Here is an 18,222-nt window from a genome sequence, read left to right on the forward strand (position 1 = left end):
TCACATGACTATAAGCATACGTTTATGTTAATTAAGAACACATCTAGGGGTTGGAGAGGCTTGAGAAATTGATATTACTGTGCAGAATATATATGATCACTCTTAAATATGTTGTGCCTGTAACTGCATATTACTATATGCTCCACGCTATACTTAGCAAGTCTGTCTGTCAGAAAGCTCTAATTGCTTTATGTGTGAGAACATTAAGCTGCAATAAATTTATATACACAGCTGTTCCATTACTGCAGAACAAGTTTTATCTCCTAATAAATTGATGTTTCTTTTTAGTGTCAACTCACACCAAAATTTACACCCAAGAAGGTGAACCTTAACATCACATAATTAGTTCAGTGACACCAGTGGTAATAGAGGGTATACACTGTACGTCTCTTAAACATATTGATGGAAAAAAGTTTTGACTTCTGTTAATTGTTGCTTGAAAGCTTAATTGTGATTAAGAGCAGCTTTAATTGGAAAAGGAAAAAGAATCATGACCTTTAAACATATACTGCAAATAGCATGTCTGCATTTACAAGGAGTTGCACCATAACGGGAAAAAAACTAAAAGCCTTCTTTAATATAGGGCGGGGGGAAGGGGAGAGGCCTTGTGGTTCTGTGTGGAGTCACATTTAGGTTAATGGAACAGAAGCTTAGAATGCCCTGGACTTTTGATTAATATTTAATTAATCTTCTGTAGAAGACTCTGATTTGGATTAAACTGGGTACTAATAAAAGAACCAATTCACCAAAGAGTTCACAAAAATTTGACCTGCTATTATGAGAGTTTAAATTAAAATGGCCAAAGTTTTGTTTTCTGCTCATTCTATGCCTGCTCTACATCAGGTGCAAGTATTTTACTAGGAGTGAAAGAAGCTGGAAAAATGCAGCCTGACTTGGTCGCAAGTAATAGAGCCATAGCTGTAGTATGACATGCTATTTGGCTTGTTTTGAATAAGTACCATGAGCTAATGAGTTGTATTGTTCTCTCAATGCCAGCTTTTACAGCCCTGAAAAAGAAGCATTTACCTGTACACAACAAGGGGAAGTATCGTTTGGTGAAAAAATGCCCAGAATAGTTTTGGGGAGGTGGTTAAAAATGCCCAGAATAGTTTTGGGGAGGTGGTTATACTTCTACGTTATCTCTTAATCAGAGTGGCAGTAAAAATGATGCAAATGAACTCAGTTCCCCAACTGCTCAGACTTTCTTTGTCCTCCCTTCCCATATGTGTAGGCATGGCTGGAGTACATATTTCCTACTGGGAAGACAGGGAGGGGCTGAAGGGTCTCACAAAGGGTTATCCTTTTTACAGTCCTGATGATTGTAAAAAGCATGTACTTGACCTCAACACAGGAAAAATGAGTTTGTAGTTATTTCACTCACAATTTTTTCTGCTAGCTCTTTTTGTAGTCACCATCTTGTGTAATAGTCAGCTCCTGACCTAGTGAGCATTTTTGACATGACCCTTTCCATAAATTGGATGATATCTAAATCCCATAGAATTTCTTCAAGTATCATTACTAAGGTGATTATTCTCATTCAGGTACTCTGACTTTAGCAGTCTGCTCTGATGCCTAATTCATCTGGTTTTAGGTGTCTCAAGGGTAGTCCTGTATAGCTCAACTCCCTTTCCAGTCAGCAGAGATGTGGGCACTGAGCTGAACCCCTACTGCATGCATTTGTTCTGGGGAAAAGGACCATTTCACAAATGTGTATGCCTCCGTTGTGCAGGAGGAAATCTGTTCTTAAACTGTAAAATCTTTGGTTAAGGGCTAGTTGTAGACAGTTTGTGTAGTACCTGCTGCGGATAGGATCCTGCTATCTGAGTAGTGCTTAATAATGCAGAAATCTGGCAAAAATAATGAAAAGTCAATAGCAAAAGGGTAGCAAAATCAGATCTTTGTGGGTGCTGCCTACTAGGGATGTTTATCACTCTTTCCTTACATAGCCTCTAATTCCTGGGTTTTTCCCCCCTTGAAGGCGAATTACCATGCAGCTCAAATGGGAAAATTCATGAACTTTATCTGAGTTAGCAGCATAGCAACATAAACTCTTCTCTGGAAGCCATGTCCTGCCTTAGTTCTTTTTGAAACTTCCCATAGATACTCGTGGAGTTTCTGTTACCTTTTGTAGGGGACAAGTCATTTTCAGAGGAGGCTGGTGCTTACACAAGTGATGTGCACTGTCTAGTACCCCTGCCCTCTTTACAGGATCTTGGCAGTTGCACCTGACAAAAAATACAGTGTGACCTGTTACAATATAACCTTTGAATTACATAGACAATACTACACTATGAGTTTATTTCAGAGATTAGTCTTAAATATCAGTGCAGTTTCGTGCTGAGGTTTCATTAATCTGTCACTTAACAGCTCATTGCATTAATAAGGCTCATTGTATTGAAAAAGATTTTTAAAAAAATAATTGTAATTCTTATTTTTGAGATAATTGAAGAAGCTGCACTGAGCTTTAAAACTTAAGGTAGAAAAAATGGGGTGGAACGAATGGATTTAATACGTTTTGAAAATAAATATATTTGTTAAAATTAACATAGTCTTCTATATATGCCTCTCAGACATTTCAGCCTACTTGGTTTTTTGGCTAGTGAAGAATGATCAATGCCAGTAGAAACAAGTCTGTAATTTGCACTAAATGGAACTGGCTTTCCAGTATTGCTTGTGGTAATAGCTGCACTTACTTGGTTGTAATATTTCATTTTATCTTTTGAGAGCATGCAAGAGCATTTTGTAGGTATGTATCAAATTCTTCAGGTTGGCTGGGTTCATAGTTATGCAGGCTCACAGTTCTGTAGCTTAATTTTCTTCTGCTGGCAGTAGTTCCTCTTTGCTGGAAATACCCAGAGGAAACTCTTTTAAAAGATGTGGAGAGCATTGGAATGTCAGGGTACAAGTTAGCCTTCTGTTGCTTGTTTAGTAATTATACATTTTCTGGTGTTGTAACAATAAATTCCTTTTACTGGAGAGTAGTTATGTATGAACTTTAGGTGGACTTGCTAGCTATTTCCCTGGAATATAAATTGTTGCCATCAGTTGTTTGAAAAATTCTGTTTTCATCTCAATGTGAGTCTGTCATCCCATCAATGCCTTCAGAGTCTTCATTCTGCAATAAGAGAGGAAGGAAGGAAAATATCTTAAATAATGAGTAGCAGTGGCAATTTTTTCTTTTGGGGAGTTGTTTTTCATAGACATTTGTTTACTGTATAGATCAAATGCTTAGTGTGTCCTTTGACAAGTGCAGTCCATTAAATACTTTATTCATGAACTGGGATCAAGGGATTGTCTCACTTCTAGCCTGCTCTCTGAAATAAGATAATACAAGCAATTTCTATTAAGTATTATGGTTTAGGAGAGTGAGGGGAAAAGAAGAAATTCTTTAATCTCTTTGATCAGATTTGAATGGCAGAAAAATCTTATGCATTAATGTTTAAAATTAGAGATTTTATCAGCAATCATTTTAGTAAGTAGAACTTGAGCTGCTGTGCTGAATAAACATACTTCTTAGTACATGTAATGTGTTGATTTCCCTGGAGTTGTTCTGTAATTCATTGTAGAGAAAGAATGAAGAACTAGTAAATAACAAAAAGAAGAAACTGAGTGATATAGCTGTAAGTGGACGTGTTCAAATTGGTATGATGTGCATTTTTCTGGTAGCCCAGGGACAATTTACCAGATCATTTCTATAACAAAGTGTTTCAGAATCAATCCCTGAATTTCATACTGGTAACAAGAAGCTTAGAACTGAAAATTATTCATTATTTCTTCCCCTGAAACTTTAATCAGATCTTCAGATACCCATAAATTCTCAAAGCTGGATTCAATGAGTCTAGACAGGTTGCTACCAGTTAAAGCTCAAGCCCAGCATTGCATTTTAGAGCTCTGTATGGGAACTGGCATTGCTGCTCTTTAGTTAGAATCACATATGTAGCAATTTCCATTTCAGTGAAGCTTATGAATTAGAAATCTCACTTTTTTAATAGCGTTCAGAAAATAATTTCTGGTTTCTATACAGGGACTCGTGAAGCGAGTGCACGTCAGACACTCCAACGGCAGCAGAAGGTTCTGGTTTGCAGCAGCGTTTTTGCTGCTGGGCCTTCTGCCTCAAGTGTCTGAAATAGAATTACAGTACAATTTATTAAATTTATTACCATGCTGTAGAAGAAAAGGCATTTTCATGTTTTTTATGATCTAAGGGTCTGTACCATGTGACTAATCTGTTATATTTTGGGATATCTGGCCACTGCAAGTTTGAACGTCAGTAATGTGCACTACGCAGCCATGCTTAATGTCTGCAGAACTTTTTTTCTTTTTAGCACTTGCCACTTGGACTGAAATCTTTCTAATTAAAGATGTCAGAATAAAGCAGTACCTTAGAAATACAAATGAAACTAGGTAATGATGACAAAATAAAGTGATATCAGTTTGGATATATTTTAACATGATGTCAAAACACATTGTCATCAAAATCCCCAGAGACGCCATTATAGTGTCAAAATGAAACGTTATCAACCTAAGACTACAAGAATAACAACGTGAAATAATACTATTGTAACTTTGTAATGTAATGCCAATATCATGCAAAATAAATCTGATGTACTAAGTGGGATTATTATATATGTTTCATTTCTTTCAGTTTACTAAAAAGCATATGGCAATTATGTTACTCAAGAAAACGTTATAGCATTTGCATAGCATTTGCTGAAGTAATGTAAAAGTTGAGATACAAATTAGCCATACTGAGGAGATCTTAACCACAAAAGTGGTTATGTTGCAGTCCTTGTCTTGTCTCAGGCATGGCTATACACTTCTGTATGTTTCAGAAACTAAAAAATTTAGGCATTTATTTCCATAAAGGAGAATTACAAACAGTAATATAGTGTACTCTGTAAAGAACCCTTAAAATTATAGTAAAGTAAATGGGAACTTATAATCGTATAAACTTTATACAGGATGTTAAAGAAGGCTAGTGCCCATTTGTGGTTATGTGAATGCAAACACAGAGAGGCTGAGAGACTTAGTCTCATTCTAGTGAGTTTTTCTGCCAAAACATTAAACTGCTGGGTTATATTGCTATGCTTGTTGAGCACCTTCTGCCAGGCATTCCTAGTACCAGACTTTCTTAGGATGATTCATTTTTCACGTACCTTGAGCCCAAGTTAGCCACCTAGAGTGGGATTCATCTGCCCTAATATAGTTGTCTAAAGCTATCCTGAGCTACTCCCTCTTTCTCAATGAAGCTGAGCTACTCTTCTTTCTCAATGAAGAAAAGTAATGAGCTCTTGAGAGAATAATTGCATCCAAAGACAGGTGCTGTGAATTGCCCTCTGGAGTAACTCATTTCTCTGTCTTTCCCTTAGAAGGGGTCTAGACGAGTAGTTTTAACTACATGCCTGCCTTTTAAATGATTAAAATTGGTTGAGATAAATCCCGCCTTACCTTCCCCTGGTAAATAAATTGGCTTTTCTATAGTCTTTATCAGGCTAATTGTCTTGGTTAAATACTGAAGTGGTGTTACAAGTAAATGTTGTATTTCTTCTGCAATTAGAGAAATACATGCTTTTGAGTTTCTGGAATGTGCAGTTGGGTTGAGACTAAGTAGCCCAACAGCAGTAAATATTAGAATTGAGGATTTCTAATCTGGTTTTTCAAAGCATAGCAATTATTGAGCATCCTGCACAGTACCTCTGAAAAAGGTACTGGGGAAAAGACATTTTTAACATTTCCAAGAGGAAAAATAAGTGAAATAACTTGAAAATATCTTAAGTAGTAAAAGTTGAGTTCCAACTACCTCACTAAATAACCAAGTGAATTTTTGGATAAAAGGTAGTTGCTAGTTTTTCTGTCCTTATCTGGAATTGATTATTTTTTGACTATGACTGTAATTTTATGGCAATTTCCAGTTTTAAAGTTAATCAAGACACTGTAGTGGTAAAGCATGATTAAAACATTTATTTATTAAAATCTTCATCTTTGAGATAAAATGCTGAAAGGATTTATCCAGAAATCAGTTGTTTTGCAAAATATCATACTAAGTTGGGTTTTTTATCTCCATATGCATATAATATTTAATTAAAAAATCTTAATTAGTTTTTGTGCTAATCAGTATAAATCTTAGTGATCAACTTCATAAGAAGGCAACAGTCATGTGAATTTAGGCACCAATTCAAGTAATCAATCTTAGCTTTGATTTTGTTTTTTTCTTGGTTGAGTCATATTGTATGCAAAGGCAGTGAATGATGAAATGCTTAACAGTAAGGTCAGATTTAAAGTTTTATTTAGAGGTTGCAAATAATTCAGTGTGAAAAATAAAACAAGGATCCCACATTTCTCTATGTTTTATATAGCATGTCTGATCTAGTACTGATGCTCCTATCAAAGAGGCTCTCCTTAAGCTTCAGATTTTGGAAATTGTGTCAAGATTTGACCTAGCCTTGGTTTCCTTAGGCCAAGTCATTTTTGTTTGTTTTTGATGGACAACTTCTCATTTTGTACTTGGAAATTAGCCTATAGTTAGAGTAAGATATAATGTAAAATCAATCAAAATATTATTTGAAAATTTATAATGCAATAGCCCCCCTGTCAAAGTACAGAAATAGTTATAATTATGTTAGCAGCTGGTAAGGACAGTGGAAGGGATGTGAACTTGGTGTAATGTATTATCTTTTTTAATGTTCAGGCATTTTGAAGAGATGTTTTAGTCCATATATCAGTGTTTGTTCTGGCGATGTACTGCTTGATACTGGAGTTTAATTAATACTTTAAAATAAGATGTCATTTTTATTGAGAGCAAGTGTTCACTAGAGTCAGAAACATTCTATTTTGTTTTGCTAATTGCAACACCCTGGTACTTGTTTGCTCAGTGTTTTCTGTCAAATGTTTTGGGGGTTTCCAGTATAACTTATGTCAAGGAATTAAGCATGACCTAAGTACTTTTAAAGAAGTGGGGTTTTGCATTGTAGGACTGCTAAATTTCACCATTTACAAATGTAGTGTAACAGTGCGCTATTTGAATAACTTTTTTTTTCCAATCTTTTTTCAAATTCAAAAATTTGAAACATTTGAATAATCTGAATATCACTTTTGATGCATCCTGCAAATCAAATGGTGCAATGAGGATCTTATTTTTTCTCTCTATTTTAATTTTGCTAGACTCCTCCCATGGAAAGACACATGCCTTTTCTCCACTCCATTTTTGGCTACAGTTGGGCTCTGAAGCAGATTTTATGGTTTAAAACATAATGTCAGCACAGAGCAAAAGCTGAGCAGAAGCTGAGTCGTGCAAGGTGTGCTGGAATGAGCTGGGTTATACCTACATCACAACATTCACACCTCACAGGTGGTGCTGGCTACAGACAGATGTTCCTTCTTGGAGATCTCTGCCGTGCTTTGAGAAGTGACTGCTCCCTAGCTGCTTCTTGCTGCCCCTCTGTTGAAGGATTCTGCCCCCATGTCTCCTCCAGAGAGCAGAGCAGAGGGAGCTCTCACTAAGCAGTTTCTAGCAAAGCAGCTGGATTAGCTTAAACTGAAACAAAGGCTGACATGGCCTGAAGCCTGCTAGGGATCTTCCAGATGATCCCTTCTGCTGGCACAGGAATGGCCAGCTAGGTCCAGGAGAGGATTTCTTCTCTGTGGTCTTTGTTAAATGTCTTTGTATTACTGTGCCAGGCAATCCTCACATTGACACAAAATAGCCTGTGATGCCTAATTGTGGATGTTCATCAGACCTAAAAGCATTGGAGCCTAACTGTTCCAGTTAGGATAGGAAGATTCTTAGCAGGTCAGAGCCCATTTCGCCCCACCTGACTTTGAATTAATTTTGTATTTAATTTAGAATCAAAAATGCAAATTCCTCCTTTGCTTGATCACTGGTATTTTTTCCTTTTCTATTTTTTTTTCTTTCCTGATTGATTAAATCTTTCCATGTGTACTTCTGCTATTTCTTTAACACCTTCATGAGAAATCCACAGTGAGATATTTTGTTGTTGTTTTTTTTTTAGGTTACATGTGGTGTTCTCTTTTTTCTTTTCCTGTTCTTATTTTTTTTTTTTTTTTGTTCCCTGACTCAGAAAATGCAATACCCTATGACAACAGCTGTAACAAGTTGTGTGTGGCTGAAAATTGGCTTGGCTTATACCTGCAAAATCTAACAGTTCTAAAGTAAGGCATAGATTCTGTGATATCCCAGTAGCTGAGTATCTGTTTTCAGATGTTTATAGCAAGCTCCTAAAATCTCTGCTTTTCTTTTTAGTAGAAGAATTCCACTGAAAAGTAAGACTGGATTTCTGTCTCTGGTGTGCAGGCTCTGACAGGCTAATAAGGAAGAGTGATGGTGGCAATAAAAAGGGTCTTGGGTGCATTCTTCAGATTTCACTGGTTGTAAAATGATGGCCCTGCTACAGAAGGGCCACAGAGGGACTCAAAGTGAAATCTAGCCTGGAAAGTTTGAAGAGACTGTTGTGGTGAAGTGACCTCCCCATCAGCTCCACCTCTTCATGTTGTTTATGGCCATCACATCAGAAGCGAGTGCTGAGTTTAGAGCATTCGAGGTTACCTTTTTAACCCAGAGAAGAGAGGTGTATCTTCTTAATTTTTAGTTATTTACTCTGTTGAAATAGTGTAAAATGATCATCAAAACACAATGTCAAAATCTGAAAATTAATTTTATTCACTGAAGAAAGCGAGTGCATTTGAGGACTTGTGTAACTTCTTTATGGTATTGCAGTTGATAACTACCACTGAGAAAGTAAACTGGAATGACATAAAAATTCCCAATGAGTTGATTTCACATGCATACATATTGACATAAATCCTAAAGTTTAAATCCTGTTTTGATGGAATTACTATGCTGAAGTATGTAGGTATGTGTACAGGTAACATGTTACATCTTGCTTGTCACATTAAGCCAATCCCTGAATTTAACTGCCTTTCAAATCTGCAGACTTTAAGGGATATATAATGCTCTGTGTTCATTTAGCAAATACAAAATGGCAAGAGAGGATGATTTTTATAACCTTGTGAACAGTAGAAATAAGCCAAGATTGAAAGAGATCTGGGGGAAAAAAATTCAGATAGGATGCATACCCTTCAGCTTGCAAGAAGCTGCCCTTGTTAGAAACTAACTTTGCATGCATAATTAATTTGAGCAGCACATTCCATTTCTTACAACTAGAAGAGAAATTGAATTCAGGTGTTTGGTGAACATATGGGGGATTTACTGTGAATTTATGACCTGTGGTTTGAGTGTAAAAACCCAAGATACTAGCTGATAAAACTTAATGAAGCTTGTGCAGAGAAGCTATTTTTATTTGGAGTTTTGTAATTGATACATTTTTTTGTTTTTTTTAACACCTCTCCCCTACCTTTTTATGCCTTATTCTCAATAAATTCTTTGACACTTAAGAAAAACAAAAGTAGTGTGGGATAAGCCTTTCTATGCCTCTTTCCAGGATGCAACCCTGTTACAGGTACATTTGTAGTCTAACAAATTTGATGTGTTGCTCAGCTCATTTTTTTCTCAGACTGACTATAGCAATTTGGTAATCATGCAACAGTTCTTTTCTACAGCTCCTGCCATCCATGGTTGCTCCTGTTTGTGTACCATGTCTATATGTGTTAATATCCATGTGTTCATGAAAAATCTATTCCCTGATGTCTCAGAGAAGGACCATATGTGGGGCACACTGGAAGGAGAGGACCAGCCAAATTGGTTACACTAATTTAAGCTTGAGGAGTGGTATTTAGATGTCAAAAAATAAACCATAGAACAAAATAATAGGGAAAGACCAACGTGCTCTGGCAAGCTTGTGGCAGGAAGGAGATGGTGCAAACTCTGTTGCTGCTCAGCCCTCATCAGCCCCCTGTGTGTGGGCACAGTCATCTGTGTCACTGATGATTAACAAATCTGTTTAAAGTGAACAAACCAGCAGACTGTGCGTTGGAATATGGTGATAACTTTAAGGCTGATAAAGGGCATACTTTCATTTTGTTTCATGTCCGTGACTTTTTGAAACAACTTGACAGTTTCTGCTTATTCACCCTCAAGGGCCATCTGAAACAGACAAATCCATCTGCTTGGGCTTAAATGCTGTGGTGAGAGGCTGCTGAGTTGCAGTAAATGTAGCAGAAGTTTTTATGTTACATTATCACCACTCTGCTTTCTGTTGGGCTGTTTCATCCTGCTCAAGCATTGAGGAAAGGGGCCAATTTTGTAGAGGCTCAATTTGTTCTGAACTTTGGTGAGAATATGTGCTGCCAACTACAGCATGGCCACCAGAGTGAGGACATTGTCAGTCCTTAGCAGAATAGAAATAAACTCTTTAGCTGTTCCTCTCTATGTGTAAATATAGAGGTAGATTCAAATCCAGCTCTTGATTTTTAATGACACAAGTAATCTGGCCAAATGAAAAGGATTTTTTATTATAGAAATCGGTGATAGTTATTTACCAGCTTGAAGCAAATAAGAATCCATCTGTGGTTTATAACTGTTATCCAGAGATCTAAGCAGCTCCTTAGGACAGTGAGGTCCTGGCAGCTCAAATGTGTGATAAAAGATTTCAAGGTGTAAAGAACTCTTGTTTGTTTACTAACCTTTTGGTTATTCCAGTCATGTTGCAACTGCCTGGTGATGTTTTTAAGACCCTTTTCCATGCTTTTTCAGGCCAATAATTTTTTTTCCAAAGCTTCACTCATCCCTGTTCTGTAGCATGTTTGTATCTACTTTATCACACTTGAAAATCTGTCTGTTTTGAAAGGAATACAACTCTGCACATCAGTGCATGACATCACACTAAGACATTGCTTAATGATCTGCGACTCTGATGGTCATTGCTGCAACTGTTTGCTTCTGGAAATATGTGACAGCTCTGGCCTATCTAAGCCTTGCTTACAGTTGCATTTTTTAGCCCACGCTGGTGGTGATGTGTTTTAAAGCAGCACTCACAAAATAACTGATTGTGAAATGTGCCATCTGCAGATGGAAGGCAATGGGGTGCCAAGTAGAGCTGTGACACAAGAAAGCCCAGCCACTCTGCAACCCAAGTAAACTTTGGCCCTAAAAGCCTTTCCTTGATTTTTATTTCTTTTAGGAACATTTAATATTGCGAGCACTTTGATAGAAGAGCGTCACTGGCATCTGATGCTAGGAGGTGCTAATTGTCTTCTGTAAATTCACAGGCATTCTGTTATTAAGTAGGCATAGGGAAGCGCTGTCTGGGCAAGCTGTGGTTACTGTAGAGTTGTAATTCCAGTTTTGCTAAAAAGTTTAAAGCTAGCATAGGTCAAATCTTCAAGAGACTTTGGATGGATTTCAAGTTACATTCCTTTCTTCCTGCTAGTAGTCCTGAATTATTTGAGGTGGATCTGCCTTCAGCTTTTTGGTTCATTTGAATGGAAGACTCAAACAAAATGTGGTACATTTAAACTGAGCTTTTGAGGACTTGCACCATACATCTGCAAAAGGGAATTTAAGCAACAGGAACACCTGCAGCCGCACCCTAATAGTCTGTTGATATGACCCTACCTCTCTTGGGTCAATTAATCCAATAAGTCAAAATTCATTTTGCTTTAGACTGGCTAAGGACACTTCTCACAAGATATAATTTATTTAGCTCTGTCCCAAGGGATAATGATGTGACTTCCATAAAGAGTTGTAGATAGAGCAGAATATCTCAGGACCTGAAGAGGAATGAAGTTTGGTTTGCACTGTTGCCTCCAAAATTTTAATTCTAACAGTTTCTTTTTGTGATTATGATTTTTGCATTTCTCTCCTTCTGGAAGTACTACTTGGAAGTTGAATGAAATATCAAGAGGGTGTACCAAGTGTTCCCTGAGTGCAGGGGGAGTGCAGAGGGAGACATAGAAAACATAGCAAAAAAGCACTGATGATGAAAGTAACTGGATAAAGAGAGGCGTGAAAAGAAACAGGAGACAGCATGGCAGGCCAGGACAGAGATGTGCAAACCCTTGCTAGTGAGAAGGTTAGGGCAGATGTAATTTGACCTAGAGAATCAGAATAAGGTTGAAATGAAAATGGAAGCAAAAGGATGCCAATCTGAGACATAGTCTAAACCCTCGATTAATCTTTTAAGAAAAGTATCTTAGCCACTCCTTAGCTGCCTGCCTTTTCCCTTTTCCTCTTCTAAATGAAACTATGTAATTTTTTTATTATTACAGAATGACTGATTTGAAGTCACTTTCTGTTTCTCCCAGACATTTTGAGCACAAAGAAATTTGAGTGGATACAGAAGTGCCTTTTTCTAATTTTTGGTCTTGCTTTTCTGTGAAATAGTCCTTTTCATAATTCACTTCTTTTGCAATTTTCTAAATTTGGGTCATGTCCCTTGCTTTTCAGATAAAATAGAAATATTGCTAAAAGATTTATCTCTTCTGCCATTATCAAACCTTTAATAACTTTGAATAACTTTTCTTAAATCAGCTTGACTTCTTTTTTTTCTTTTCTTTCTTTTTTTTTTTTTTTAAGTCATTTGAATAAGTTCTTAGGTCTGGAGACAAGTTAATCATATTTCCCAGGATCCTCCTTGTCCTTTGTTATTCCATCTCTGCAGTGTAAAGAGTGTCAAATTCATGCCTTTGCTGTTCAGAAAAAGACATACATTTTGACTTAATGGCACGGACACTGCATTTGCTTGCTATTCCTCTTTTGGTGTAATTGTTTCATTGAATATCTATCACAAAATGTGGAGAAGTCCTCATATCTGTAATAACCCTTCCAACAGCCCATTTGGGGCTGGTACAGTATGTCTGTTCTGTATAATGCACAGGATTTAGTGCAGTACTTCGGGGGTTTACCTTCTGTTTGCCATTGCATAGCTGCTGCAGTGCCACTTTTGCATTGTAATCCCTTAGAGTTCGAAACAATCTTGATTATGAAAGGCAGATTATTTACCCATTATCTTGACTACATCAAGGTGTCCGTCTATGTTGCTTTTCTAGTAATTTTTGCACTGAAATTCAACAGCATTTCTCTTTCAAACATATATTATTATACCTGAAATACTAATACTTACTGTATTTTGCTACATTTAAGTGCAATTAATTGTGCAGAAAACACTTATCTGTGTAGAAAGCATTGGACTACTTGTTTGTTGGATTAACAATGCCCGTTTTAAAAACCAACAGACCATTTAAAAGTAGTTTGTATGTCATGTACTGGATTTTGATGAATCCATTTACAATGTGCAGTGTATAGCAGTGCATGGGGAAAAAAAAACCAAGGGGCTGCATACTAAAGCTGGGCAGAATTTGACAATAAGGAATAAATTTACATAATATAAAACTGTAAATGGAGATAAGCGCTTTCACAAAATTAAATTGAATTAAGGAAATAAAATTAGCAACACATGTACAATGATGTGGAAATTTTGAAACTACCAGTGTTTCATTTCCACCTGTTCTAAATAAAGCTTTCTTTTAATTGTACTTTTCAAAAGGGTAATTTGCACATAGAAGTTGACTTACTCTACAAATAAAGCATTTCTTAAAGCTCTTATTTGGAGGGGGGGAAGCATGAAAGAAAACACTTCTCTAAATTCCTTCCTTTTCTTTGCCTTTGGTGTCAACAAAAAAAATAATCAACCCAAACCTTTTAAAACTTAGCCTTTGCTAGAGCCATACTAGTTTTTCTGTCTGGCCAACCAAGCACTGATAAACTCTATTTAATGGCACTGAAAAGAGTGGGAGGTAATGTCTCAAACACCTACAACCTCCAATCCCCTGCACCTACCAGTCCCACAAGACACCGAAAACAGCCACAAATGGAGTCTAGAACTGTCTCTTTTTATACGAGAGAAGACATGGGATATAAATTCACTCTGTTTTATTGTACCCTGTGTCCAAGAACAGAAATCTATGGAATTGCTTTCCATTGTCTCTCTGCAGACTCCTCTTTTGAAACAAAGTAATAGCTGTCCATTCTTCATCATCTCTTTTGAAACAAACAGTGAAAGGCAGGGCACAAGGAGTCCATAATAAAAGATTAAAATGCTTCTGGTTAGTCTTGATATAACCTATTTGTTTGTCAGGCTTCCTATGATTCCCACATTAACATGTTTGAAATACAGTGGGGTTGTAGAGGTCAGGTGGGAGCTGCACAGCTGGAGAAACGTCAACGCAATTAATAAATATCCATTTCCCCCCTGCTCCCTGAAATAAGCCATTCCTGTGCATTTTTCATTGTGATTTCACATACACCTGGGCTGTGAAGAGTGGATTACCAGAAACTGTGAAAAATTGATGGTTTTCAAGGGTTTAAGGTTCTGGGTGTGCTGGTTTGTAGTGGTACCTCAGGGTCTGAGCCCTCCTCAGCCAAGACCTGTGGGGCTGAGGCCAGCACTGCTTTGCTGCCCAGATGCATTCCTGCCTAGGGCGCTGTCAAAGGGATTGGTTGCTACTGGCCCCCAAGCCTTTTAATGGTTTCAGACTGATCAATTTAAAAGACTTGTTAAAAACAGAACTAAGGGATGACAGGCTCTTATTGATTGGGGAAAATAACCAAATTTTATATAGGTAGAGCCTTCAGACATTGCAATTAATTTGATGTGAATAAAGATCTGACAGTACTACCTACAGTTTATTGATTAGGGGAAAGTATCTTTCATGTTTACTCAGTAACAGAGATCACTAGGACTTTTAATTTCCCTTTATGTTACATCTGACACTAGTGCATCTATTCCTCTTCATTTCTAAGACTGATATATACTAAAGAGACACCAACAACTTTGGATGATTTTTAGAAATATCCTCATTTGTCTTATTCTTACAACATCAGAAGTTTCTTTATAAGTCAAACAACATTAATAATCTTTTAAAAACTAAATATATTTGTACTAAATGCTTGTAAATTATCTCTGAGTCTGTAGTCCTGCGCTGTAGTAGCAGTCCCACGTTAAGAAGTCTCAGTCACAGATGGCACTTCCCAAGTGTATTGATCATTTCCATCCTCTCTCTTTTAGCAACAGGTCGACTCCTAACAACCACGACCGGATACAGCGCCTGAGACAAGAGTTTCAGCAAGCAAAGCAAGACGAGGATGTAGAGGACAGGAGACGTACTTACAGTTTTGAGCAGCCGTGGGTAAGTGTGGAGCCTGTCAAATCTGTGAAGGTTGGCTGACTGGTGCTGTTTCTGAGCCGGTTGGGAGCAGACAGAGAGGAAGACAGGGTCCTCTGTCTCCACACTTCTGCCCTTGCTGTTATCCCTGTTTTCAGTTCATTGATGTTTATTTCATTTCTAAACTTCTTCAGCCATCTGTCATGTATGCAGATAGCATTCTTTGCTGTGTGTTTAGACCCTTGACTCTGTGAGTTATTACTTGAATTTTTTTGCCTCAAAGGCGATATCAATTAATCTGGAATTTTCAAGGAAAATCAGAATAAAATGCATACTAACAATAAATAATTTAGAGAGAACGTGTAACCTTGTAAATGGTATTTTCTCTGAAACAATATCAGCGTGATTATTTTCATAAAAGGCAGAGCTATGTCTTTTCACAGTAAAAAAGGAGGGATATCCACACTTTACAATAGTAGCCCTTTGCCACTTACAGTAGCCGAGACAGTTCTGTATCGAGATATACATCCTAATTGATCATTTAAATCCTGTTCAATCTGATCTAGCAATGTGATACAATTATGTAAATTCACGTGCTTATCTTGTTTAACATAATTGAATGAATCAGCGTTGCCTTTTAATAAATTACATATCCTAAATTAGGATCTTTTAAACATGTGACAAATACTCTAATTTTGTTGAAAATTCTACGATAAAGACAGTGAACAACTTGCTTGTGTTCCCAAAAAAGTGGGAACTGTATGATGACAACAGTAGTAACTCTCACAGCTTCCTCCAAAGCGGATGTAGGTGATGGGTTATTGTTTCTTAGCATTGCGATGCACACGAGAATGAGGTGGGAAGACTCTTAGCTGGAGAGCCATCTCTGTGTATGAAGTCACTGAGAACAACCTAGGCAACATACCTAGGTAACATCCTAATGCATATGTCATCTTTGTTTGCCTGTTGTGGTGGATGTGGAAGACTTTTTTTGGTTTTTGTTGGGTCTTTGTGTCCTTGACCATCTTAAACTCACCAACTTGAACCTGTGATATTTTTGACATGCAGCATGGAGAGGAACAAAGGTAAATGTGTCCCTAAATGACTTAATATTGCTTAACATACAGTATCAGGATATAGGCTTCTCTTTCCCCGTTTTAGAAAATCTCTAACTTTGTCTGAAAAATTAATATAAACATTTTCTTTATGACCAGAGGTTTTCTATTTAATGTGGGGAAGATATTGTGATAGTCCACCACAGTGATAGTTTACCAGTTTTGGGGTAAATTTGGGCTGTAGTAGAGATACTTTCCATTATGCATATCAACTACTCTTCACTCTCTAAATGAGAGATTTGAGCAACATTCTTGGGAAAACTGTGTATGAGAAAAACTTGCACTCTTGAAACTTGGGAACTTACCTACTGAAGGTCATGGGCCAAATTGTTGTATATCTAAATGCCATAGCAACTTTAGACAGTCAAGTTGGCTTTTATTATCGTTTCTTGTAGTGAGCAAAGGGAATTATTTGGATGACAGACTGATTACCTTAGGAATGGAATAATTTCCTAAATTGTGGGTCAGAACACTGACCTTTCTTTTTTCTCTTACTCAAACAAATGGGATTTCTCTGTTTACTCCCCTTCTACAGATCATGCAAATGAGCTCAAAGTGACTAATTCAGTTTAATGTATTAATATTAATTCTGGAGCTTATTGTTGCTTTTGTAGGAGCTGCTCTGTTTTTAAATACATAGGTGACCAAATGTTTTATTTTAGATAAGTACTTTAAAAAAAATTGGCCCAGAGTCTTTTTGAATTATAATTTTATTTTTCCATCATGTACTCCAGCCTTTCAAGATCACAATGCCTGGAAAGGATAAAGCAATGATCTCATCCATTTCAGCACTTCATAGCCATTTCAGTGTTAAAGAGCCATAACCTTCTCTCTTAAGGAGTGTGTACTACTTTAACATATTAATCTAAAATGATGGACTTTCTTAAGACACACTCACAAAATAGATCCAGATGCATTATTAAGTACCAATGATACAAAAAAATGCAAAAGTGGTTTATAGTATGTATGCAGGAAAATACTTAAATACATACATTGCTGTCTTTTCAATCCATCTGTAAACTGTTGGTTCCAAACCACAGCAGTGCAAAGTGCTTTGTTGAAAAGTGTATTTTCACCTGAGGGAGATGGGTTGTGCAGCCTACATAAACTAAAGAACTTTACATCCAGAAAAGCCTCAGAGCGGCATGACAGCAGCCAACTCTGACCTGGTTTGGACAGACAGGAAAAACCCACTCTCTAGAAGTGTGAGCTAGGTGATAAGTAGTTTGCATTTCTCATTAGCAAGATGATGGGAGAGATGAGGATAGGGAACAAAGTGCTGATGTGATGTGGGACTATTGGTTACTTCAAGGAAATATAAATGAACATGAAGTTTGCAGTGTAAGTAATGGATGCTGATGGAAATCTGGCAGCTCTGAGGATATTCAGAGAAGCTCAGTACCTCAGAAACCCACTAATATATTATCAAAATGATCCTGTGAACCTCTCCAACTCCAATCCATCCCAGACTATTAATGACCTGTGACATAGAGTACAGTTACCTGTGACAGATACCTTCAGTCTCCTCCATGGGTTGGAGGCAGATCTCTGTACCGTGGAGCACTACATCACACTGGCTCTGTGGCAGCGACACTGGTGCCTGGCCCCTTCCCTTCCTGCATGTGCCCGTCAGGTGAAGGTCGTTTCTCTGTAGATGAGCAGCACAGCCAGACTTTTTGCCCGGCTGTGTTTGCCCTGCCAGTAAACAAAATACTTGACTGCCTGTGAGTGTTCACACTGCATCAGGCAGCTTAACAGACACAAAAAGTGATAGCACTGGAATGAGATGACACCGTCTATTAAACAGCGTAACATTTCTGCTCAAGGCCATTTGAATGACACGCTGTTAGAGTTTAAATAACTGCCTAAATGTTGCAATACTGAGCCATCTCTGAAATCCAGTGGTTCTACAGTTTTGATTCAAAGCTTTATGGAAAAGATTTTTGCATTTGTTTATTTTAAGATAACTTTCTCAGGCTTCATAAAGGGTTTTTGCTCTTATATGGCTTCGCTTTTTTTTGTGTGTGCG

The 18,222-nt window shown here is 37.3% G+C and overlaps 1 protein-coding gene across 12 annotated transcripts in view; it reads left to right on the plus strand.

Annotated features, from left to right (window-relative positions):
* PARD3 (par-3 family cell polarity regulator) overlaps nt 1-18,222 on the plus strand; it is a 450,340-nt gene that overhangs the window by 420,043 nt on the left and 12,075 nt on the right. For all 12 annotated transcript variants that reach the window (XM_017820189.1, XM_017820193.1, XM_017820190.1 and 9 more), the window contains one exon: nt 14,982-15,102. In XM_017820189.1, the coding sequence (XP_017675678.1) occupies nt 14,982-15,102 (121 nt within the window). The remainder of the gene's footprint in view (nt 1-14,981; nt 15,103-18,222) is intronic.

The sequence above is a fragment of the Lepidothrix coronata genome, unplaced genomic scaffold (assembly GCF_001604755.1).
Source record: "Lepidothrix coronata isolate B3197 unplaced genomic scaffold, Lepidothrix_coronata-1.0 Scaffold80, whole genome shotgun sequence".
Classification (NCBI taxonomy): Eukaryota; Metazoa; Chordata; class Aves; order Passeriformes; family Pipridae; genus Lepidothrix; species Lepidothrix coronata.